General features: G+C 46.6%; 4 protein-coding genes across 4 annotated transcripts; 2 read left to right on the forward strand and 2 right to left on the reverse strand.

The window, feature by feature from the left end:
• Positions 1-1639: 1639 nt before the first annotated feature.
• K441DRAFT_597464 (uncharacterized protein) lies at positions 1640-7185 on the reverse strand (the record flags this gene model as incomplete). Its single annotated transcript, XM_067645068.1, has 3 exons — positions 1640-1692; positions 1832-2024; positions 2107-7185. 3 exons carry the CDS (start codon positions 7183-7185, stop codon positions 1640-1642), a joined length of 5325 nt encoding a protein of 1774 aa, XP_067496344.1.
• Positions 7186-8990: 1805 nt separating this feature from the next.
• Positions 8991-10987, reverse strand: K441DRAFT_597417 (DEAD-domain-containing protein; the record flags this gene model as incomplete). The annotated part of the gene is made up of 3 exons (XM_067645063.1): positions 8991-9239; positions 9306-10288; positions 10348-10987. 3 exons carry the CDS (start codon positions 10985-10987, stop codon positions 8991-8993), a joined length of 1872 nt encoding a protein of 623 aa, XP_067496345.1.
• Positions 10988-12468: 1481 nt separating this feature from the next.
• K441DRAFT_691461 (NAD(P)-binding protein) lies at positions 12469-13647 on the forward strand (the record flags this gene model as incomplete). The annotated part of the gene is made up of 5 exons (XM_067652486.1): positions 12469-12488; positions 12543-12633; positions 12673-12742; positions 12799-13235; positions 13369-13647. 5 exons carry the CDS (start codon positions 12469-12471, stop codon positions 13645-13647), a joined length of 897 nt encoding a protein of 298 aa, XP_067496346.1.
• A 417-nt stretch (positions 13648-14064) lies between these two features.
• On the forward strand, positions 14065-17547 carry K441DRAFT_23404 (uncharacterized protein). Its single transcript, XM_067640668.1, has 5 exons — positions 14065-16019; positions 16073-16311; positions 16375-16623; positions 16685-16861; positions 16928-17547. The coding sequence occupies exons 1-5, from the start codon at positions 14245-14247 to the stop codon at positions 17440-17442; spliced, it is 2955 nt and encodes a 984-aa protein (XP_067496347.1). The 5' UTR covers positions 14065-14244; the 3' UTR covers positions 17443-17547.
• The last annotated feature ends 7164 nt before the right edge of the window (positions 17548-24711 follow it).

Consider the following 24711-nt stretch of genomic DNA (forward strand, 5'->3'; position numbering starts at 1 on the left):
GTGCACTTAATCGTGAGAGTAACATGATGATGGAGATAACGATTGTTATGAACGTTAACCACGGCAAGTAAAACAAGTAGGAAAGTATTGGATATATCTTTATGCACCGCAATAAGTTCCCCATATCCTCAATTTACTCCTTGCGTATCTTTTGATCTGCCAAATCTCCTCTAGTCAAATCTTGTCGTAAATGAAGCTTATGGAACAACTGCGTGCTCCTAGTATCCTTGAAATCGGTACTAGCCGGTAATCTTAATGCAATCTCTGTTGATGCTTTCACTACCTTTTGCAGTCTTCTTTCAGTCTTTGGGGGAAAAAGGATTCTTGCAAGAGATGAGGTTGGAGAAAGCTCGCTTCTTGATCGGCGTAATCAGATGATCGGCGTAACCATTCCAGGATTGGCACATTCCTGGATCCACAGTCGAATTTTATTCGCTAGCCGAACAATTGTCAAGAATAGTCTATCACATAAAAAAATTTCAGAGTAGCAAGAAACAGAGACGCATTTGCGTGGGCGCCAGCAAAATCGAGGAATTCTTGGACCAAGCGCCGTACCTTCACGGAGCCTACCGCACAATGCTTCCGCGTTACAGCAGTGCCATCAAGCAGTCTATTGGCCGAATTACGAATACTCTTGACGGTTCGCAAGAGTGTTAGACTTTAAGCTATGGTTTCATATCATGAAGCAAAAAAGAAATTCATTCTACAAGCGCTTAATAGATGGGGACGGCTATGCCGAGGTCATTCCAGGCTCAAGATGAAATTCATGCTTCGAGCCATGGACCATGCGGGATCCCCTAACTCCGCTTCAGCTGCAAGTAAGCTTATAGACTTATGACGAGACTGCGAGTCCGGGATGGTATTGATGGCTCAGAAAGGCCAAGTGATAGTCACGATGAGTATGGTCAGTTAAACTGGTTAAAGAGGTGCTTAAGGGTTTCGTCTACACAATGCGAATTTATTCTGCCCGGAACCGTTATTTAGCAGTAGGTAATTCACTACAGCACCTCTATCCATCCTCAATTAGAACCTTTTTCCTGGATCAGGCATTCTTAGGTTTCACTTCGTGACACATATTCCTGCATAAAATAGTACACACCATAGCACAATGCACCACAGAGCAGAGTCAAATAGCACAACCTACTCCATTAAACCCCGACTACGACGAGATCTACACATACGAACATGACCGCTTTCACCAACCCTCTCATCACCTCCCCAGCCACATCAATATTCTCAGTCCCTCCTCATTCCCTCCTATTTTTTATAGCGAACCGTAAACAAAAGCACGCATCCCCGAACCATAACACCGGTTAGATCTTCAAAGAAGAGAGAAAAGGTCATCCCACGCCCTCACTAAAAGCAGTAGTACCATTGCCAAACCTGCACAATCATATAAGAGTCATTTAAAACAAAAGCCAAGGTTCCTCATGCCATGCCGTGCCATATGTCAAACCGAAGCCATGCTATGCCAAAGCGACCGTGAGTATCCCTCGTTCCATCCCTCCCTCCCTTCTTTCCTCCCCTTCCTCAGATCCCGCTCCGCGCCGCAATCGCCGTGCCAGAACCCCTCCAACAAAGCATGTGCTTGGAAGGAGGGCTCGCGGAAATTCAACGCTCAACGCTCATCGCTCAGTGCTCAAAAAGTCTCGCTTTCCAAACTGCTCCGATAGCTCTCCAGACTCTCCAGATCTACAACACCGGGTGCGAGCGTCAGCCGGTGTCTCCTCTTCGATCCGCACCGCACACTTCCCTCTCCTCCACAACCGCCTATCGGACTTACATACCGCGGCTATCTAACGAAAAAGGGAAGAAAATTACATACCCGCACTTCGCGCGATCGGCTTTCTGCGCACCGTCCCTGTATTATCGAACGAACCGTGCTGCTGCTGCTGCGACACCGGCTGTCCACTTGGACTCCTGCTGCCCATTGGGCGCGGTCCCGTGATCTTGCGCTGGGGGCTGTTGACCGCGTTCTTGGCCGAGAGGTTCTGGTTGGGGCGAGGAGAGGGAGTGGGTGAGTACTGCATTGGTACACCAGTTAGCTGATTACCGCTGAACATGTGGTGGGTGGTGGATGGTGGGGTGCGCTAAGGGCAAGCTTACGTGATGTCCCGTGTCAGTCTCCAAACTGTACCTCACTTCCTGAATTGGCGCAAGCGGCGTCAGCTGGCCCTGGCTTCCTAGCCCACCTGGGCTGGAGTACATCTGCCGCGTTTGGCCCTGGCCTGCTAACGGCTGCTGTGGGACTAAGGGACCATCGTCCCTGTTCTTCGCCGGACGGGGCGGGGCGGCCTGCTCGGCTGCCGAGTGCTGCGAATAACCGCCGTCAGACGAGATGGGCGAGAGATTTCCAGCGCCTGCACTCGCACCTCCCCCGCTGAGTCTGTTCCGGGCGAGAGAAGGATTTGAGCCCCACTGATCGAAATCGGGAGAAGCTACAGGCTCGAAAACTTGGGCTTGAGATTCGAGGTGCGATTGGTGGCGATGGGTAGGGCCCGGCCTGGGCTGTGGATGCATTAAGTTTAGTGAGTTGCGGTGGGCCTGGTATTTAGGGTCATCGAGCTCAGGCTCAAAGTCACGCGATTGCTGGTGTCCTTGCTGGTGTCCTTGCTCAGGTATAAGCGGGGACGGTGGGCGAGCTTGGGTAGCGCCGCGCTGTGAGCCGTGCAAGCTGGTTGTTGACCTTAGACGGTCATCTTCATGGACCTCGTACTGGTGGCTCTCATCGTAGTAATTTACGTTGAGATTAGAGCCTGAGCGGGACGCATCAGAATATGGACGCTTATCCCGGGAACCACTCGTTCGACCCGCACTATCAGGGACAGTGGATGCAGTAGTCTTAGACCAACGGGAGAGATTTTTAGGGAAGCCAAAGATGGAGGAGCTGTTGGATTTATGCTTCCGCTTGGGGGTATTTTCTTGGCTTTGCGTTCCCTGGAAAGGCTGGGAAGCCGACGGTGGCGTCTCCTGTGGCAGAGAATTGTTGCGTCGCACCTCTTGTGTGGGAGTGAGAAGTCGTTCGTTGTTCTCAAACTGGTTGTCCAGGACGTGCGCTTCATGTTCCTCAAGCTCCTCATCGCCTTCCAGGACAGTGCTGATGCGGTGTTCTGATCTCCGACGGCCGTCGTAGCCAGAATGCATTCCATCCACTTTTCGCGAGGAAGGATTGGAAAGGTAACCGGAATGGTTTGGTGATGATGTTCCAGCATGGCCTTCAGGTTCGTAACCAGCCCTCAGATTCTCATAAGAGTTCAGACTGTTCGACCGAGTCTGTTGTCGTTGCATTGACTGTGATTCTTTCAGCCCCTCAACTTCGCCCAACAGTTGCATGAGCATCTCCTCTATCTTCGCTAGATCATTGGAACTCCTCATGCTCAAGCCCTTCAAGGCCCGCCTGAAGACATTCTTCTTCCGAGACTGAACGTCACCCATGTCCTCAGTAGATCTTTGCCTGGGTTGGCGAGGAGATCCGAGAGGTTGAGGTCGTGGTCCTTGTAAGAGTCTTTGCTCGACCATATCGACCCTCTTGTCGGTAGAAGCCATGATCAAGCGGTCCTGCTCGGCAACAAACTTCTTCATTTCTTCGAAGGAAGTTCGCATCTCCGCAGCACTCCGCACAAGTGTCACCAGAATCTCGGTGTCGCGAGCATTGCGCTGGGCATCGCGAACGGTGAGATGGTCCATCAGTGCAATAACATCCTTGGACTGGATGCGATCGATACCCTTACCAGTTGCACTGTCATACAGCGGAGAAGCCATGCCATGAGAGTTGCCGCTGAAATGCCGAGCGTGCTTGCCTTTGCTCATGAACGGATCGTCCAGGCCCAGATCATCATCGTAATCACCCACTCCATCATCATCGAAGAGCTTGGAGCGACTTTGATACTCTGGGGTGATACCTCCAGGCTGATTGGCGGACTGATATCCTTCGTCTTTCCATAAGGCTGGGCTAGCAGGGCTGAGTTCTTTGGGAGCATATACATTCGGTTGGTTGCTATAGCTCTGGTCAAGCCCCAGGTCATAGTCATCTTCCATGGAAGGCTGGTAATCCCGATCGTGCTGCTCTGCTGCCTCTTCTTTCTCTTGCTGAATGCGGGCCGCAGCAGCCGCCGCGATGGCCGCCGCACCTACTCCCACACTGATAGCAGCCGCCTTTTCTCCATGGCTAGAGGTTTGTAGCCTGTCCTCCTGTCCAATAAGCATGTCGGCGGCGGACATGGGTGGGGTTGGCTCAGCGTGCCAGTTTCGATCGTGGTATTCTTGGCCTCCTAGAGGACCCTGAATTATAGAGGGGTTCGTCGTAACTTCAGACTCACTATCAAGGCCGTAGCCCATTTCGGGCATAAGATCATCTGCTATAGGGAAAGCGCTTGCCCCTAGCTTGACGGGCTCGTCAATGGAACGAGATATGCTTTGGTGTGGTGAGTTAACAGCTGTACGCTCTTGCTGAGATCTGTCTGAGAGAGTCTGCGCTTGATCATTTAAGGGTCCCCATCGCTCTTTACTCGGAGTATCCTGGTACCCAGTGAGAGTATCTCCCTCTGAGGACAAATGTTGTCGTTCGACCAATGAATCTTGGTGAAGAGAACTGACCGGTGAAGCGCCCCTCTTCAGAGGGCTGGACTGCGATGAACGGACACTGACCGCGGATGGTTCGTGAAGTGATGCAACAGCCGACTCTACAGCGAGAGGAGTGTGGACATATTCCGGATTGGCTCCAATGCCACGAATATCTTGTCCCAGTGAGACCCTATCTAGATACTGGCCTTCTGCACTGTCATCGGTATAGCTAGTCAGATGTTTGTAATTGACGGTTGGCGAGCCACGTTGGCTATCATTCTCCAGGTCTCTCCGATACATCTCATTTTGTTCGTGGTTTTCAGCAAAGAATTCTTCAGCGTCTCCGGGAGTGTCTGCTCGAGGAGAATCGTGCATAATATCTTCTCCCAGGGTCTCTCTGCCCTTCTCGAGGTTGATGCCTTGAGGCCGCTCTCTAGCCCGAGCCACCTTCGTACTTGTCGGCGACTCGAATGATTCAATTGAAAGGCTAGATTCTTTGCGTTGATTTCTGAGCCTGGATGAGGAGAGTGAGGCTGCGCTGTGGACAGATCGGACGTTTCTCTGGACGACATTGTCTTCTTCTCTGAAACTGGCAATGCTTTGAACGGGACTGAGCTCTCTTGTTGGAGTTTGCTCCACATATTCATACTGAGAGACATGCTCCTCCCTACCCTCGATTGCACGCTCTTTTGCCAATGCAGCAGTGCTCGCGGCGCCGCCTAGGCTAGCCGTAATGGCGGCTACCCTACCCTTAGATGAAATGCTTTGGTCACTCTTCTCCCTCGGCAAACTGATGTCACCCTGTGAGCGGTTGCTGTGGAAGGTATACAGACCTCGTTGTAAGGCAACAGGCGTCCTGGTTGGTGTTCTGGGAGTCGGTGAAGTGACTTGACGAGGAGATCCACGAGACACTTCCCGAACGGCAGTCTCAGTGCCTCTCGATGACCTTGAAAGCGGACGCTCTGTTTCAGCTGACAGTATAGACTCTCGAGTTAATTCGGATCCTTGAAGCTCACTCTTCATCAGCGGCATAGGCGGAACACTCTCTTCCTGATACTTCTCTTCGATGCTCTCTGCAACGCTTGCAGATCGGCTTCGACTGCCCCTACTGTGCCTTCTCCTTTCCCTTTTTTCGCCGCTATATTCTTGAGAGTTGTGATGCCTAAGTGCGGCAGCTGTGAGAACTGCTCCTGCGAGCCCTGCACCAGCCACATCTCTGGAGTGATGTCGGTCCTTGCTCTTTTTGTGTCGCACTCGTTCCCCCTCACGCACAGTTAATTCTCTAGATCCGGGCCGGTCATAGCTGTGTTCTGAGCCTCTGCTTGACCGCCGATCCTTTCTACTAGAGTTGCTGGAGAGCACAATGCCAGGGTCATTACCATCACGATTAAGAACAACTTTAGGCTTTGGCACAGACACATTTGGGGCGCTCGAAGACTTTGAAACTCGTCGTCTGGAAGTGTCACGAGAGCTTGCTGATGGCACAGATTCGAATGCGCTATCTCGTGAAATACGCTCAAACTTGCTTCTATTCTGTTGTGTCCGTTGCTCCTCCTTCAACGCCTCTAGCTCGGGAAGGATGAGCCGTTTGATGGCGTCTTCGACAGTCTGTAGCAATTTCGGATTGTTAATTGAAGAGGTTGCCGAAATTCCTGATTTGACCGAATGGGCGTCACCGGATCGCCGATGGACGTTTGAAGACACCAAACTAGAATCCGTACCACTGACAGGCTCCTCGTCACGATGTCCCCTACTTGACTTGCGTCGCGGGGACTTCCCGGCCTCTGACAGCTCTTCTCGGCTAACTCTTCTTTCCCGCCTCTTGGTAGGCGTACTTCTGTCTCCAGTCTCGATTGGCTTGCTTGCTAGTTTCTCCATGACTCTCTGCGTAATTCGCTCTTTGCTTAAGCTTCGACTGCGCCTCCGAGATGGCGCCTTGAGTGTATCCTTCGTGTTGGTGGTTTCTTCCCTTTCGAGGCTTCGGCTGCGGCGTCGTTGTAGGGTTTGTAGAATTGGTTCTCCTTCAAGCATGCTATCAGGGGGCATAGAAGAGATATCCGAGGCAGTAGGGATGAACCGACCTTGAGAGAGATCCGACCTCGATAAGTCGCTATAGTCCTGCAACACCTCAACCTCGACTGGTGGGCGTCCGGAAACGTGGGAATCTTCAGAGTACGAAAACTCCGTAGGCTGAGATACAGTTTCTTCGCGCTTGCTGCTCAGCGAAATGCGCCTGGTATACGAAGGCTTCCTAGTATTCTTATTTGTCTGCGTAATCTGAATATGGTCGTTTGCAGTATTGTTCTTCCTATGTGAAGATGGCGTGACTCGTACTCGGACGCTTGGTCGAGAGCGTACTTTGCCGTCCGATTTTCCTCCCTCGAAGTATTCGATCAGTAGCGATGTCTGCGACGGGTGTGATCCACGAAGTAGAGAGTCCCTCTTAGCAGTAGTTATCGTGACAGGGCTGCCGTCTTCTGGCACAGAATATGAGGTCTTGTCAGTGCGGCGGGAGACGTCCGTGGCAAGATCGTCCCCGAGGGTAGTGTCGTTGTCAATGGAGCTTAGGACTGAAGGTTCCGTAGGAGCTGGCAAGGGTGGTTTGCGGGTGTCCAGGCCCATTGTGTATAGTCCGAGTTAGGTTCAAGTGGTCTCCTGTGTGGATGGATACATGGAAGGCAGTTTGTTTTTTTCGCTTGGCGTTTGAAGGTGTCGAAGAGTTGCGGCCTGCCTTCACCAAAGAAGGCGATAGGGATTAAAGAGTGTAAGACTGAACGGTCGGACAATTACTGAATTGCGCGGCGTGTCCCGTCTTTGCAAAACAGCTATGCAAATGCAGGAACGACTTGGAGCCAGCCAATTAGTTACCACCTCTGACCCGATGATTATGCCTCGTAGTCGAGTTGCGTTCAATACATTATCGGACTACTCTGAGGGGGGAGATGTTGCTGGGTATCCGCCGTTATGAGAGTCGTTGAGGAATTGGCTTTGGTGGGCAAAGTTTGATGCGCTGTCCGCTGGGTGCTGAGAGCCTGAGCCGAGCGAGGATAACGCAGTAACTCGAGGCCGTGAAGGCTCAGAAGAGCGCCGGTGGGCGGTCGGGCCTGGGATGGTCTCGCTACAGTGGCCGTGCAAAGGTTGCCGGAAGGGGGGGTTCGATGAAAAGGAAGAAAGGTGGTCGAGGGAGGCAGAGCCGGGGTGGTTGCTCGGTGGTGGAGGTTTGGGGATGCGCAAAAGAAACAGGGCAGTTGAGCAGCGCAAACGAATCTAGCGGCTCAATATTGGGGCCAGCGATGGTGGGCGTCGCAAGGGTAGGACGCAATTGGCCCGGTGCTGGGTGCTAGGAGACACGAACAACAACAAACGCTCTGGCCAGTCAATGAGGGGGCTTCAGCGGTGCGATCCATCACGAAAAGGCGCATGAAAAGGCGGTGCATTTGCCGACGAGCGTCACGCCAGACAGGCCTGTCGAGGTACCCGCCACTCAACTCCATTGCCCAGGCCTACATTTTATCTACCGCCGCTATCAGTTCGAGGCACCAAGATACGGGGATAGGACTTCCTGCAGCTCCTGCATGCTGCATCCAAAGCGAGCCTTTCGGAGCGGCGGACTGGACTTCTTCCCTTTACTTATCAACATTACCACCAGCGGCACAGGCTGGCCACGACAGCCAACACGAATCCATCACGATGCGCAGGTCTGTCGTCGATTGGGTGTTGACAATCGCGGTGGCTGGGCGACCTCGACCCGCATAACGGGGCACTTATTATTTATTTTTATATCACTGTATTCCTCTGCTCAAGCCGTATTTCAGGCGCAAGCTGTTCACATTCAGGCGCTGGCTGTGGAAGCACTCACCGCGCAAACGACGACCTGCTGCTCTCCATGCTGCTCTCCATGCTGCTCTCCATGCCGCCCTCCATGCTGCTCTTCTCGCTGCCGTTTGTCTCACACTGCTCCCTCGTCGTCGTCATGTTTACCGGGGTGTGTCAGCAGGAATGCCCCAAAGTCCTTTGGTAAGGTTTCCGGGACGACCCTAAGGTCCTTGGTCCAAGCTGAAGCTGTAGGAGCGCCGTGGCCCTGATTGGTCTGAATATTTTGCGCTTGACAACTCAGCAGCGAGGCTCTATCCAGTGACCTACTTTTTTCAGCCTTCTTCTGCCATGTGCGGAGTATCAATATGCAAGTGCTACCCAATTAGTTCTCGTCGAATAACGGCTGAGAAATTTTCACCCGAGAATTAAATCACACCGAGTTTATTGACAGCAAGAGTTCACACAACTTTCTCCGCAAATGTACCGACATATTTAACGCGGGCGCCGTAATGCGCCACAGCTCACCGGTCGAACGGAATATGGACATGCATCTACCTAGTACCCCTGCAGCTCTAGCTCTCGGATAATCAGATTGAAACTCCGTTCCAGCATCAGCGTTCGATTCTTTTCCGCTGAAATGGTCTTTTCCCTTGCTTTGGCTGACTTCCATACGCTCTCCTTCCCTCCGTCTTCTTATCCCTGCTTAAACTTGCGCCTAAAGTGATGTCAACTCTTGGTGGTGTTTGGAAACCAAATGACTTTGCGACTTTCACCAAATCCAACTTGTGCACATCGAAGACCGATCGCAGACTATGGGAAGCGTATGCTTGCAAGTAAGATCGATATCCGTCTTTAGCAGACTATAATTTCTAGATGTTAGCAGAAAATCGAGCGAAGTTATTCGTGATTGCGTGTACAAAGCCTACCTTGTTAAGATAGTAGTTCTTCCCGATCAGAGTCTCCAACTGTGACTGAATGTTTAGGATCTTGTTGGCTGGAAGCTCAAATTCCACAAGCGGTACTCTCGCCTCCTTCAAAAGCTTCAGGAATCCTACTTCAGAGGGAAGTAAGAACATCAGACTCCTGCCTTTGCCGTTTGCTCCACGGGCTGTCCGACCAACGCGATGGATATAATCTCGTGGATCATCAGGCGGATCAAATTGAATAATCCAGTTGACCTCAGGAATATCAAGGCCACGGGCAGCAACGTCGGTGCAAATAAGCGTTCCAGAAGAAGCATTACAGAATTCAAAGAATCTGTTGGTTCGCGTTTGCTGTTTCAACTTGCCATGCAAATCTAGTACTGGTAGATCAATATAATTTAGCAATTCCGCGTAAAACTTGACCGAATTACAGCTGCTGAAGAATACAATTATCTTCTTTTTCTGGTGCTTCTTGAGGAATGAGAAGAGTAATCGAAAGCGCATGTCGGAATCGCAGATGACGTAGCCTTGCTCAAGCCCCTCGACTGTGCTATGCTCCTTTCGGTAGTCGACATTGATATACAGCGGTCCAGGGCGGAGTGATATCCGAGCCAAGTCTTCAACTTTGGTTGTTTGTGTAGCCGAGAACAGCATTGTCTGTCTATCTTCCTTTGGCAGAATCTTGATAATTTGCCTCATTTCATCCTCAAATCCAACTTCCAATATTCGGTCCGCCTCGTCAATGACTAGTGCCCTCAAATTCTTGTAAATGAATCCTTGTGTGTTCAGGAGATGATCGAGGAGACGACCAGGCGTTGCAATAAGAAGGTTAACACCCTTTACAAGCTTTTCAGCTTCGGCTCTTCGATTAGCGCCTCCGATGACGATACCATATGTCTGCGAGTGGTGGGCCAGTAGTTCTCTTGCAACGCCAAAGATCTGGAGGGCTAGCTCTCGAGTTGGCGATACTACGATAACGCCAGTTCCTGTTCCAATTAGCATTTCCCCACCGCCAGAGAGTATAAAAAAAATCAGACAGCCATACCGTTTCGCGGCTTAAACCTAAGTGCGCTTAACATCTCCACGGCGGGAATCAGGAAAGCCAAAGTCTTCCCCGACCCTGTCTTGGCCGCACCAAGCACATCCTTTCCTGCCATTAGCGGAGGTATTCCGCGACGCTGTATCTCAGTCATGGTTTTGAAACCCATATCCTTAATTGCCTGCATCGTCTTATCGTTGAGATTGAGCTCGGAGAACTTCTGGGGATCGGGTGTGGTGTTCGGAAGGGACAACGCGGTAGAAGAGGGCAAGTCTGAAGGCACTTCCAATCCGTTTCCATTATTTTGAGTGTGCTCTTGCTCCTTCTCGTTTTCCTCTTGATCAGATGCTTCTGAACCATCAACGGTCGCTACACTTTTTTCAGCAGCCACCCTTTTCAGTTCCTGATTTAGCTCGCCTTCATTCTCCTCCTCGTCTTGTGATTCACCAACTACTTCCTCACGCTCAGACGTATGTTCCTTCTTAGCCTTTTTGCGGGGCTTCGTCTTCGCTAGTTCTGAAATTTCGGTATTGGAGGGCGCAAGATCCGCTGATACGTCGGCAGTTTTGGTAGGAGTAACACCATCGGCTTTGCTGCTTCGGTGCTTTCTCTTGCGCTTTTTCGATTCAATTTCAGAGGCCGCCATTGCGAGGTTTAACTCGAAGAATGATATTGGTGCTGGATTTGCAGAGGAAAAAAGTTTCGGCCAGAGCGGTGGAGTCGGCGTAACGTCGGTAAGCGAGAATCAATTAAAATACCGATTTTCCCATCACCTCAATAAAAATATTCTTTTTCTATTACTTTGCTTGGCACTGCAATAAAAATATATTTTCCTATTGCTCGCCTCGGCAATGCAATAAAAATACTTCTGGGTTGGTGCGTTGGGGCCGGAAGTTAAATACTGCTGTCCCCCAAATTCCGGCCACGACCCAACGCACCAAACCCCCCTCTATTCATATCACTTAATAAAAATATGTTTCTCTATTACTTAGCCTAGCACTATGTTTTTCTATCGCTCGCCTTGGCATTGCTATAAAAATAAGTTTTCCTATCGCCCATGTGACGGCGTGGAGCCAAAAGGCATATTGTTCGATAGAGAGGACGATCAAACAACTTGATACATATAGCAATTGTGACAGCTCGCTTTAGCAATGCGATGAAAATACCCTTTGTCTATCTAAAAATATGCATTTTCTACTGGGCACCACAATAAAAATACCTATTGCTTGGCTTGGTGGTGGGATAAAAAAAATCTTTTCTTTTACTCGGTTTGGCAGTGCAATAAAAATATTCATTTCTTTTACTCGGCTTGGCGGTGCAATAAAAAAACATTCATTTCTTTGGCTTGGCTTGGCAGTGCAATAAAAATATTCTTTTCTTTTACTCAGCTTGGCACCAAGAGCTTGCTCTTGTATATATCTTCGTCCATACTTGCAATAATCTGTCTAATAATTCCATAAAGACCATTCGAAGAGTACTTTGTCAACTATATTAGAAATTGCAATAGCCTCCCACGGAACCAGTCTTTTCAATCCGGTGCGACGCTCGGATGGCTCTCTGACTCAGATTCAAACCTTCAACTAATACTTTACCATCGAACAGAGTCTCTTTATACTTGTTGGATTTACTTAGGATTACTTGTCCGAACTATGCACTGCCAACAAGAAATTGATTTTCTCCATCAGGGGTGCTCCTAATCAGGCGGTTAAGTGATGCAGATGCTGTCCTTCTTGCCATCGGCACTTCCGTTAGAGCTCATATTAAGACTTGTGGGCTTTATAGTGAAAGAAAATATGTTTTTTCCAGCGATACAACATATTGAAGTTCGCGGGGAGTTTTCGACGCATATAAACCGGCTCACAAATCAAGCCCACCCGCCGGCCAGAATATCTTGACGTCTCCCATCAATGGAACCCCACGTACTCCTGCTCACATCGGAGACTTTGCCATTGTAGATTGTCGGCTGAATAATAGCCCGCAGTGGAGACGCTGATTAATTGAACGCTTCATGACCATATGGGAATAGTAGACTCTCGGTTCTCTCACATTGTCGTTCGCTTTAAAATTCTCATTTGCATTGTTTATACTATTTGCAAGAATTTCTCCTAAGCATACTACCACATGAAAATGTATTCAAGAATATTTCTGTATGTAAACCTACCCGATAATTAATCATCCCATAGCTCACTTCTATCGTTGAGGACTGGCGGAACTAGCTACATTGGCGGTACCATACTAGATACTCTCATTACCAAGTGCCATGAATACGACATCACCGTCTTGCTCCGTAATGTTCCCGAATAATTCAACGAATGCTACCCCAAAGTCGAGATCGTCAAGGGCGACTATGACAGCTTTGACATTATCTCTGAAGCTGCATCACAGGCGAATGTTGTCGTCCGCACGTAATTGAGTAGAACCCTCTAGCAGAAATTGATACTGATACATGAAGTATAGATAATGGCAACTCCGACCATGAAGGCAGTATCAAAGCCCTAATTGCCAGCCTCCTCCGACGCTCCTCTCCCTCCTTCCTCGTCCACCTCGGTGGCACCAAAATAATTGCGGATTGGCGAGACCCTACATGTATAGGGAAATTGAACCCAAAAGTTTGGTCAGACGTCTCGGACATCGAAGCAATAAATTCTCTTCCAGACAATGCACTTCATCGTAACGTCGATAAGATTATACAAGCGGCAGCTGCAGCGCACGGCGACAGGCTAAATCCGGCAATCGTCTGCCCACCAGATATTTACGGGTCAGGATGGGGTTTAGGTAGGACACAGAGTATCTACATGCCCGAATTCTTGAATGAAATTAAGGTTGGAGCTCCATTTTATGTAGTAGAGGGGACGAATACGAGGAGCTGGGTGCATACTGAGGACCTCATGACCGTATATCCGAAGCTGCTGTATCTGGGGGTGGGAGTGCAGATTGGGGCAAGACGGTATATGCCCTTCAACCGTAAATGCACCATCGTCTGAACCATACTTATAATTGGTAGGGCATTACTTCACCTCCAGCCAGGAAGCCTCTCAGCTTGATATCGCGAAAGCTGCCGGTAAAATCCTCAAGAAGCACGGTCTCATCCAGCAGGAAGAGCTCAAACAAGTTTCGATTGATCAGGTTGATACCATGATAAAGAGCAGACACTACCCAAGCATAGGTAGGCATATGTTTGCAGCTAATTCCAGGAGCAAAGCAGAAAGAGCGCCCAAGCTGCTTGGCTACGAGCCAAAGGCTCCAAGTATTTGGGAAACCATGGAAGCAGATTTACTAGCTGGAAATGCTTCGAAAGCGATGTAAGTAGGGTCCTTGGACTGACTAAATGAAATTTGGCTGGATGTCAAAGTGAACCCACTATTCGCATTTGTCCTCACTAGTAATTCCAAAATGAACGCGTAAAGTTAGGATTGCAACTTTTAGCGCAATTTTAACCATCTTGACTAAAGGCCAATTGATGTAATGCAAAGTAACTTGTGCCCTTTTTCGAAGCTGGATTATTCAGCCCCGACTCGACGCCTTGCGAACGCAATGGTCTGTGCGTGTATCGTTGTACTCTACACCATCTCGTCAATTCCGGTGGTTAGCGCAGCCACGTCCGCACGGCCTTACTTTCCCTTAAACAGCAAAAATACCGGAACTTCCCCTACAAAAGGGCCGTGCAGACGTGGCTGCGCTAACCACCGGAATTGACGAGATGGTGTATATACGGTCTCACAACGGCTCGCGGTCGTTGTCAGCTAATGTACAGCAAGAACAAAGTTGCCCAAATAATACAAAGCTGTAAAACTATCTGCGCGCCCAAGCAATTCGGGGAGAAGCTTCATGTAGCCCGTACTTCCGAGCCTGAGGACCTTCGACTGCTCCCCGAGCAGACACAGAATACACTGATAGGACAACATGTCCAATGAAACAACAACCTTATACACCAGCCCTAGCGACCGATTAGCTACCTACTTCGTCGCACCATATACCGGTCAGCAGGTAGCACAAAGAGCATACACAGACTCCGAGATCCAGCAAATTTCAAACCTCCTTAAGCATTATCAAACGACTTGGAGCCGATATCCTCGAACCTACATCGTCCTGCGAACAATCGGACAATTAAAGTTACTCAACGAGCTCATTGGGCTTGGCTTCACGGATCACTGGTTCCCAGTGGAAGCAAGAAGTTTACCTCAGACTCTTCGTCCTTTCGTTCGTGCGGCTATCGTCAAAGCACAATCACTAGTCATTACAAAGTCAGTGGAGATAGAGAAGGGCGAGAATGGAAGACATGGACACTTTGGCAAAGGCGATCCATTGCCGTTCGAGATCAAAGGCAAGCTTGGAAGTGGAGGGTTCAGTCAAGTAGACAGAATCGTGAGCCTTATCAGCTATAAAGAGTATGCCTTGAAACGCATGAGACGCCGTGTTGTCTTCGGTAATGAATCTAGGGAGGCTTTCAAAAGGTTTAAGGCCGAAGTTGAAATCGTTAAGAGCTTGAAGCACCACCATATGGTGGAGTTCGTCGGTAGCTACACCGATCCTACATACCTTGGACTCATAATGTCTCCGGTAGCAGATACCGATCTTTCGAGATACCTAAAAAGCATATCAGATGATCTGTCATCTGGAAAGTCGCCTCTTGAGGATCTGTCCAACTTACGGTCTTACTTCGGGTGTCTAGTTAATGCGCTCCAGTATCTCCATGATCAATCCATCAGGCACAAGGATATAAAACCCCAGAATATCCTTATTGCGAGCGGGAATGTTCTATTCACAGATTTTGGTTTATCTCGTAACTTCATGGATGCTACCGGGAGCACAACATCAGGAATGACCTACATGACGCGTCGTTACTCTGCTCCTGAAGTTGCTGCTTACGATGCTCGAAATACTTCCGCAGATATCTGGTCCTTGGGATGTGTCTTCCTCGAAATGATCTTAGTTCTCAAAAGCTTGACACTAGATTCAATGAAGGACTTCTTCGAGAGAAACGGCACTCACGAGCCCTACATCAACTGCAACATGGAAGCAACCAACCAATGGACCTCGAAGCTCGAGACCCTCGAAAGTTCATCCGACAACGAAGCTTTGGACTGGGTGAACCAAATGCTAGTTCAAAATCGTCATTCGCGGGCGACCGCAGCCCAGCTTTTTACATGCATTACTAACGGTGGCAAGTATGGCCGGCCAGATACCATGTTCTGTGGTATATGCTGTCTCGTCGGCGGCGAATCGGATTCGCATGATAGCCTTGACGGAGAGTTTGCGGAAACAAGCCGAACGGAAAGCTGTCTTCCTTTATCCATCCAATCCACTTCAGCCAGTTATCCTCAACTTGCCCAACCAACCTCACTTCTTCAAGAGGACTTCCTTTTAAATAGTGAAGGAGTGTCAATATGTTCCTCAGATTTAGATGAGAACCCCGAAAATCTTGCTGAAAGTACGTTGAGGCCTACTTTGCCCGTTCCTCGGACCTCTTCAGACTTGAAGCTACCCAGAGTTGGTGCTAGCCTGGGTAGCCCAAGATGGAAGACTCTTCCTGGACTACCGACTGCTTACCAAGAGCCAGAACACCGAATCGATAGAATAGGAACCACCCAGAGACGTCCCAGTGAGGCATCGAACGAATCCACTAAACAATTTCGCGATAATTACCCTCCCGTAGTCTATCGGAGCAACTCAGTGCCGTACGTCATTAAACGAAGTACTCGCATAGAGAAAATGCTAATAGTTTCCTTAGACCCAGGGTTTCAAAATGGAAGGAGTACCCCCAAACGACACAGGAAGAAAATCAAACCTCAATACCTATTAGGGGCGAAGATTCCGATTTGATAACAGATCCCGTACAAAATGATCATAGCCAGCCGGCAGCAAAATCCGAGCCCAGCGATAAGGTGGAGGTACCTTTGAGACCTGAAACGGAAGACCCAAAGCATGATGTTACCCTAGGAACACCCAAGGCCAAGGGCCCGCGTTCAAGTAAGCTGCTATTTCTGTTGCGAAAGGATGGACTATCGTTAACGTATCAATCCGATAAATTAGAGAAAAAGTGGCGCCTTTTTCGAAAGCGAGTCTCCTTCACCCCGGAGCGCGCAAAGAGCATGGAGCCTTCCATAGACGATTCGGGCAGCATAAGCAAACATTTCAGCTCTAGTGTGGTGGACGAGTCGGAACAAACAACGAGAAAACCCCACGATGCTAATGGCGTATCATCATCTGATCCGGTGCCTAGCCAACGGTACCTTAGAGGTTGGCTGAAAGCATCCTCAAAAAGCAATGCAATCAGAGATGGTAAGTTTCTATACAAATATGTTAAAATATCTGTGCGTTATTAACCATTCGGTTTTTGTAGGGGAAAAGGTGGAGGGCCAAAGCAAATCCGATGTAGCAATATTTGGAACCCCTCTTAGGCAAAGTCTTCGATATGCAAACGTCGCCATCAGCATTCTTGATGGAAATCAAGAATCTCACATCTACGGATACTTACCTATTATCGTAGCAAAATGCGGACTCTACATTAAAGAAAAAGGTTTGTAGATAATGTTCATAAATTTAGCCGATTCATTATCGTGGCGGTACTGATAGGTTATGATAGGTAACCACGTACACGGGATCTTCCAGGACAGAGGCACCCCGTCCCGTGTTAGAAAATTAAGACAGATATTCGATACTCCGGATAGTTATGGGAAAGGCATTAATTGGATAGATTACACTGTCCACGATGCCGTCGGGGTTCTTCTCTTATATCTAGAGACTCTTCCTGAACCGACCATCCGGTTTGATGCATACGAAAGTTTCCGAAAAGTACCTATTGGAAGCATCGAGGGTAGCAATGCGATAACAGTATATCAAGATCTGATACGAAATCTACCTTCATCGAACCGCCAACTTCTCCTTTATCTTCTTGATGCGGCGTCTCACCTCATATACAGTGGTGACATCAATGGCCTCTCGGCGCCTCTAATGGCATCTATTTTGCAACGTGCGGTGCTCCATCATCCCGACCATGAATCAGTGCCTGCAGAACTGAGCATAAACCGAACCGTTTTGAAATTTCTGATCGAAAGTTTAGATCAGTTTTTGATCGGTCCTGCCCCAACGACAAAATAATCCCCAAAAATCTTCCTCACGAGGCGTAGCCTATCCGTCAGTCCACGTAACGACATGTCATCGAATTCGCCATGAAAACTGCTCGCACAGCCGTATTAGCCTACCCTGCCTGGCTTATTTTACACTTATGGACTGCCAGTGGACGAATGCTGGCATGTTAATCGATAGGGCTTAAGGAGGGTTCTTCTCGACGGGGGCTAAATCATAGTTCAAAGACTGGTGCGGTCCTGTATTCCAGCACAGCTGCGAGGCTTTAAACTAGCCACAAACCTTCTCCAATACCTCCCCGGAATCATTCCCAACGAAGAGATGACCTTCAAATAAGAATAGCTCTTCAAACTTTGTAGATTGGTTTGGCTAGTTTCCAGCGGCCCGAATGCTACTGTTCTCCTGGATTGAGCTAATCTCCTGCCTTCGTTCGGGATCCAGTCCATTGGATCGCCTATAATCTTCGCAAGCATCTGCTGCTTACAAACCCGAGCGTCTCTATTATGAGCATCTTCGCCGTTTTGAGAATGCGAATCTAGAATGGACATCCTTTACGGTATTTATCACACGCGCGGTTGATAGAGGCGTGTACGTGAACGGGCATTGGTTCAGCTCCCGTCCTCCTGCATGGCGTTTTGGATGAGACTTCGAATTTTTTCGGACCGGAACATGAAGAGAAGCTGGCAAAGTTCTGTTGGTAGGGGCGAGGGTGGGCATCCACAGGAGCTTCCTGAGATTATGTGGTCCTCGCTTAGTAACGTAGCTGACCAGGAAGCGAGCCACCCCACGTAGCGAGCCACATACAGGTGATATTTGATCCATTTATAATAAAATCAACAACGAGCTTATATATATTCCAAATAGACCAAATTAAAGCTTTTATATCACTATTTCGATTGTAATACTGCTTAAAATAATTTATCTACGTTTTAGTGGTGATAGAGACCCGCGCGCCGACCAATCGCACGGGCGACTACCACATTCCTATAACGTCCCCTTCCAGATTAACAACCCATTAATCCACTTATTTGTAGGCTGAGAATTACACCTAAATATATAAGAAAGGTGAGCCTAATCTTAATTATACTTACTAGGGTTTAGAACGGCTCTGCTTAACGTAGCGATGTCAAGCTCTGGTAGAGTCGTTCCTTCCTTATACTCCCTTTAAGTTAACTTTTATGCAGAGGCCTCCTGCTTCTGTAGATTTTCAGATTTTAATTAATCAACGTCCTCCTGACTAAGGACTCTGCCCTTACTAAGGAGTTGCCTACTTAACTTCTTATTAATACAAAAGCTTTAATATTTCTTATTTTCCTCTCTTTGGATATAGGAGTCGGTTATAAAGCCTATTAAAGCTTTAAAAAGCTTTTTAAGACATTACCAAGTTAAAGTCTTAAGCAGGCCGTTAAGTCGTGTGGTTATTAATTTGTTAATTTAATTATATAAAGATTTAATTTCCCTTATAGTTCTTGGTGTCTTTAAAGTGCGTAAAGTAGTAGGTATATTTAATTCCTCTTTATCCTAGCTTTTAGAAGGCTCTATATAGGTAAGAGTCTTTAAGATAGCAGTAGGATTATATAGTAGAAGGCCTATAGCTTTCTAGGCGTTGCTAATTGTATTAAGGGTAAATGCCTGCATGCGCGCCTTTAGGTAGAGCTTTAAAAAATATTCCTTATTAACGCCTAAGTGGCTATATTAACAGAAGTCATCTACCTGCTTCCTATAGTAGTGAGAAAGTGGCCTAAAATAACCCACATTTAGTAGTTGGAGCTTATGAGTTAAATAAGGTAGTAGAGCCACTAGGACGATCTTATACGCAAGCGTATACTTAATAAATTGCTAGGTAAGGTGGCTCAAATAGTTATCCATTAAAAGTAGGCGATATTACTATATTTTACCGTCGGAATCTTCCACAAGGTGTCTTATATATTTATTATAATATTCGATATAATATAGGCCTAAGGAGTTATCTGTTCACCTATTAGGGGAAGTGGCGTACGTGTATCTATAAAGGCCTTTATTTTGCTTAGTAATTTAATACTATTCTTTCTGGTAGCATTGCGCCTTCTAAATTAAGAAGGTAGGTAGCAGAGAGCTATTGGCGTAAATTGTCTTAATTATAGATACTAACTCACGAGTACCTAGCTATATAACTATTTAATTTTTTAACCTCTCCCTATACGTCTTGCCTAATACAATCACCTAGGCCACCGCTATAAGGCCTAGTATTACCCCCTTCTTATTAAAGTTGCTAATGAATTTTAAATACTTAACTTAATATTGCTTATAAACGGTACGGAAGAACGTAAACCAATTATATATAACTACTAAATAGTTATTCTAAGCTCTCTAGCAGTTAAGCTAATAACTTAATATAGTACTAAGACTGTAGCGTTAAACAAATCTTTGCCCCTAATACTTACTTACGGTTTAGCTTTTTCCTAAAAGGGAATAAGCCATTTTTAAGAGCATATTAACCTTTAACGGAAGGCCCTAGGATTAATATTCGTGGATCCATTTAATAATTTGCTGTTCTTATAAAGGATGCAATAAACCCGGGTAAGCTTCGTGTCGTGGGAGACGGCCAGTAAAACGATATCTAACGGTAGATCTAGGTGCTCCGTGGGCGCTAGAGGCCTTACAAATTAACGGCTTAACACCAGAAGAAAGATCTTATATAATATTTTATATGGTAGTCTCGGCTTCGCGAGAGGGTAAGGATTGATTTAGCATCGTGTAATATGCTAAGGCTTTTTAATTTTGGTGTGATTTGCTATAAAATAAAAAATGATAGGAATATTCTTGTGTGGCTCGCTACGTGGGGTGGCTCGCTTCCTGGTCAGCTACGTTATATAGAGTTGTTCTTCGCGACGACTCCACCTTTGGAGTCCACACCATTATAACTGCGCCCCCACGTGGCAAGTTCTTTAGGGTATCTGAAGTCATTTATAGAGGCACGGCAATAGCATCACGAATTGAGTGGACGTCCTAACAGCGCAGGCGATATTCAAAAAGAAAGTCATCATCTTGACTCCAGGTTGTTATTGGAGAAGAAATTGGTCCAATTTGACGACTAATGGTGTGATAAAGACGAAGCTATATAGTCCTACTACCTATAATCCCCCCAAAACCAATAAGTTACCATGAATTAGTGGCCTCAGATTCAACCAGAAAATAATACTTGAAGCCAATGATCCTTTGCTTATTTTGCAACTTCGTAAATGTGGTTCACGCACATCATAGGTTAATGACCCAAGGCCAATCGGGAAACTTTAAGCCGAGTTACCTCAGCATGCTCAGACGCGATTCCGTTGGTGCGGAGTCAATCGGCCCGCAATCGGGTGACTAACCACATTCGTGGTACACCACTGGAATCAGGTCTGAGACACTTGTTAAGCGCGTAAACGATTCCCTATACTCGCGATTGAATTGCTCAACCAGAACGGCTTAAAATACTACCAAAAGTTCATCGATTAGAAAAACGACCCAAAATTTAATAGATATTAGGTCTAAATTAACCCATAATCCCCTAGAGCCGTGCTTATTTTCGCCAAAGAAAAACGCGTTGTTAAGAGCGTGACCTCTATATAATTTTATTAAACGCCAGTAAACGCTAGCTAATATACATAAAACCTCTATAGATCTACGATGGGCACTTTAAGGCACCTATTATAGCCGGTGGATACACAGTATTCACGTTGCGGTGGATAGGCGTCCGCTGGTTAACTGGTGTTGTGTTTTAGTGGGGGCGGGGGCGGGCGATTTAATTATTAACACATTACCCGTTCGGCGGCGCTCTCTGCTTAACATCACGGGGGCTAATGGAGTAAATATATTGATCAATTATAGAGCTGCTTCTGCGGATTAATTTAATGGTATTTCTAAGATAATAGCTGTTGTAGGGGTGTGGACTAATTTCGTTAAAGAAGGTAACTGCTCTACATAACGTAGCTTATGGGGTTTTGACGGTTGGGGGGTTTTTGACGGTTTTTCCTTACCGCTTGCCTGTTTAGGCTTAGCGACTCATACTGCCGCTTCAAGAATTAAAACATTGAATCCCTCAATGCTTGATCCATATTTAAGAAATTTACCATTAACGCCACTATGCCCCGTTGGACTCGCGAACCGGATGCGGACGAGGATTGAGTTAGAAATCGCTGGCTTCAAGAATAGCCTCTATAAAAGCCGGGAAGATGCTGCAAAGTCTCACGGCGTTGACCCAAATACATTGCGCAGGCGACTTAACGGAAAACATATATCTCACAAAGTCGCGCATACTCAGCAGCAGCAACTACTACCCCCTGCAGAATCTGCAGTTGTGCGACAGTGTATATATCTTGCAAGCGCCAGCTTTCCTGCTCGAATTCGAACGATCCGAGTTATTGCAACTAAGATTCTTGAAGAACCAGCAAGAAAGCTTCCTCCCTATCAACTATCACCACAAACACTATAAAATGTCGCGAAAGAGCCTTAATTATAACATGCGGATCGTTGGTACCCCCCAACGAAAATTTTGACCCGACTTTACGATTAATAAGCCGATTAATTAATACAAAGCTTTAATTTAGAGCCTTATTTTATAGAGCTTAATTAACATATACTAGTAGGTATGGATTTGTTTCGTAAATCCTATACCTCCGTCGTGCTTCGCAGTAGGGGTAAGCTTTGGGTAGAGCCTTGTGCAGAGCTTTAATAGTCTTGTGTAGAGCTTTAGTAGAGCCTCGTGTAGAGCTTTGGTAGAGCCTCGTGCGGAGCTTCGTGCAGAGCCTTGCGCAGAGCCACATGCAGACGTGCAGACGTGCAGCCGTGCAGCCGTTTGTTCTGGCGATTAATTGCAGAGACATTTGTAGAGATGATTGTATCCCTTAGCACGTCAATTCGGGTCCAACTGTTATCGATAAGATCCAGCCAATCAATTGAGCTGCATCCAACGCCCGTTCTCAGGAATACGAAGCTTTTGATGGAAGCTAAACACCATAGTATTTTGATATATAAGCTTATTCTTTGGAGTTGAGTTGCTTAATATAAGGTTTCTAGCACTTATCCTTTCTATAGAACGGTATTTTATATATACTGCAGCCAAATAAAGTCCTTGGAGCACGCTCTCGCCTCCCCTATTTCTTACTATCGCGAGATTTTCTTGTTATATTTAGTGATAGATCTGCTAGAGGTTTCCTAGCCTTTATATGGCGTACCTAAGACTTCCTACTAGCCTTTATGCAAGCTGAGTAGAAGGTAGCCTTTTTTAATATCTTTTCTAGCTTATGTAGCTCTGTAGGCACCTATATAATCTAGTTTATAGAGCGTTAAGGAGGGTATTTTAATATAGGTGCCTTTTGCTTGCGAATTAAGCGTTTAAATAAGGTGTTGCGGAGGTCCTTTTAAAACTGTTTATAGCTATTATAACGGCTTACTTAACGGTTAATAGGGGTGTAGGAAGATAGTAGAAAGTAGTTGCTAAGTACTATATCTAGTAGGAAGTAAAGTAAAGGCTTTTAGGTCCTTATATAAGTTCTCTATATATTAAAATACGAGCGCAATTAATCCGTAATATCCACACCGTATATATAGTGATTGTACTAGAATATAAAGGTAGGAATAAGTAATTCCTTCTTATCTATATTGCTAAAGACCTTCTAAGTCTATTTAGCACTGTTAGTAGTGAGGGGAGGACGCTTTTATATAGTTTTAATAGTGTGGCAACCTGGTGATATATAACGTTATTAGCTTTTAAGCCTTAGTGTTAAAGTGTAAAACTTATTATTATTAACAGTACTTATAAAAAGTATTATATTAGCGTCCTTTTAAGCAAACTTTATTACCTACTTATTACTAGAAAGCTCTCTATATAATATACCCTACGGAATTTAAGCCGCGTGGGTTAATTTAAGCTCTGCAAGCCTCTGGTTAATTTACTTAGTAGGTACCTTCTTCTTTACCTTTTTTGCTATAGTTACGGCCTTCTTAATATCGCCTTCTAGGTCCCCCTATTCCTTACGCTTTATTCTAGTTATTTAGACGGTTTTAGTGCCTCTAATTCTAAGGTCTTGTAGTTATATAAGAAGTTTAACGCTAGTGAAAAGGTTATTAAGCTAAACAACGTGCTTTCTTAGAGGATAGAGCTGCTTATTAGTCTTGCTATCTTATTATATAAAAAGGTCTAAAACTACTGCCTATATCTTTAAAAAACCTTTATCTTCTATAAAGCTTAGATTAAGGTTAACTGGCCCCTTCTTATTACCTTTAGTGTGCTATAGCTAGTCTAATATATAACCCTTATTAGCCAATACCTATATTTTAAAGCCTTTTAGTATCGGTTTTAATAGAATATTAATGATTTTAGGGGCATAACCTATAAAGCGTTGGATCGTTTTATTGATAGTAAGGTGGGTACTAGGTGTGTAGAGCTTCCTATAAGTAAGCTGGATGTGCTTAAAAAGCTTCTAAACTCTGTTAAATATAGATTTAGGTGTTTTATTGGATTTTAGCTAGGGTGGTAAAGCTTAAAAGTAATAATTAAGCTGCGGCCGTCGAAAACGGACTCTGCACCTGTACGTGGTGACGGCTACGAACCTAGGTCTTCGAAGTTCAGACTCAGAGCCAACGCAGAGACGTCGTACAGCGTGCGATAGGACCTGGTGGTCGTGGTTGTGAGCGTTGTGGGCGGTGGTGAAAAATTTTCAGATGGTGAGATCTCGAAAACCACTACTGTGGCCCTCTACAATTCAGCTACGCTATTCTCCTATTAAGGCACCTATACAATCCAACGTGGATATACGGCATTTGATAGCATCCCCCGACCCCCAATAGAAAGCATCAACGACCTCTCACATTAACGAACGAGCGATCGCGAATGAATAAGCAGACGAATGAGCAAATATACGGCCCCTCCTAACCCCTAGGGCGATCGCCCGCGGAGCATGCGGTCACTCGCCGTTTTTTCTACCAAATACTACCTAGCAGCCTGGATTGCGACCTACGGTTTTCCCTATCTTCTTTTAACGGAGTAGTGACCCTTAAAAAGGGCCTAGCTGGGGCCTAGGTATAAAAGATACCCAAATACAACATAATATCCCGCTCGCTTATTAGTATTACAGTGGTTAGAACGGATGAATCCCCCTTACGCCTTCGATAGGCCCTAGGGGGGGGAAGGCATGGTGTATATGGCAATGGTCAGACAAGAAATAGCATACAGGGGATGGCCAAGATATGGGAAATAGCAGTACGGCAATCAATTGGCAAGGCCTAGCTGGGACGTAGTGAACCCTAGCTAGGGTAAGC

This window comes from Cenococcum geophilum (genome assembly GCF_001692895.1).
Source record: "Cenococcum geophilum 1.58 unplaced genomic scaffold K441scaffold_108, whole genome shotgun sequence".
In the NCBI taxonomy this organism is placed as follows: domain Eukaryota; kingdom Fungi; phylum Ascomycota; class Dothideomycetes; order Gloniales; family Gloniaceae; genus Cenococcum; species Cenococcum geophilum.

Coding starts and splice junctions, on each gene's coding strand:
- K441DRAFT_23404 (XM_067640668.1), top strand. CDS start 14,245: ATGTCCAATGAAACAACAACCTTATACACCAGCCCTAGCGACCGATTA. Junction 16,312..16,374: donor GGCCAAGGGCCCGCGTTCAA/GTAAGCTGCTAT, acceptor CCGATAAATTAG/AGAAAAAGTGGCGCCTTTTT. Junction 16,862..16,927: donor ACTCTACATTAAAGAAAAAG/GTTTGTAGATAA, acceptor AGGTTATGATAG/GTAACCACGTACACGGGATC.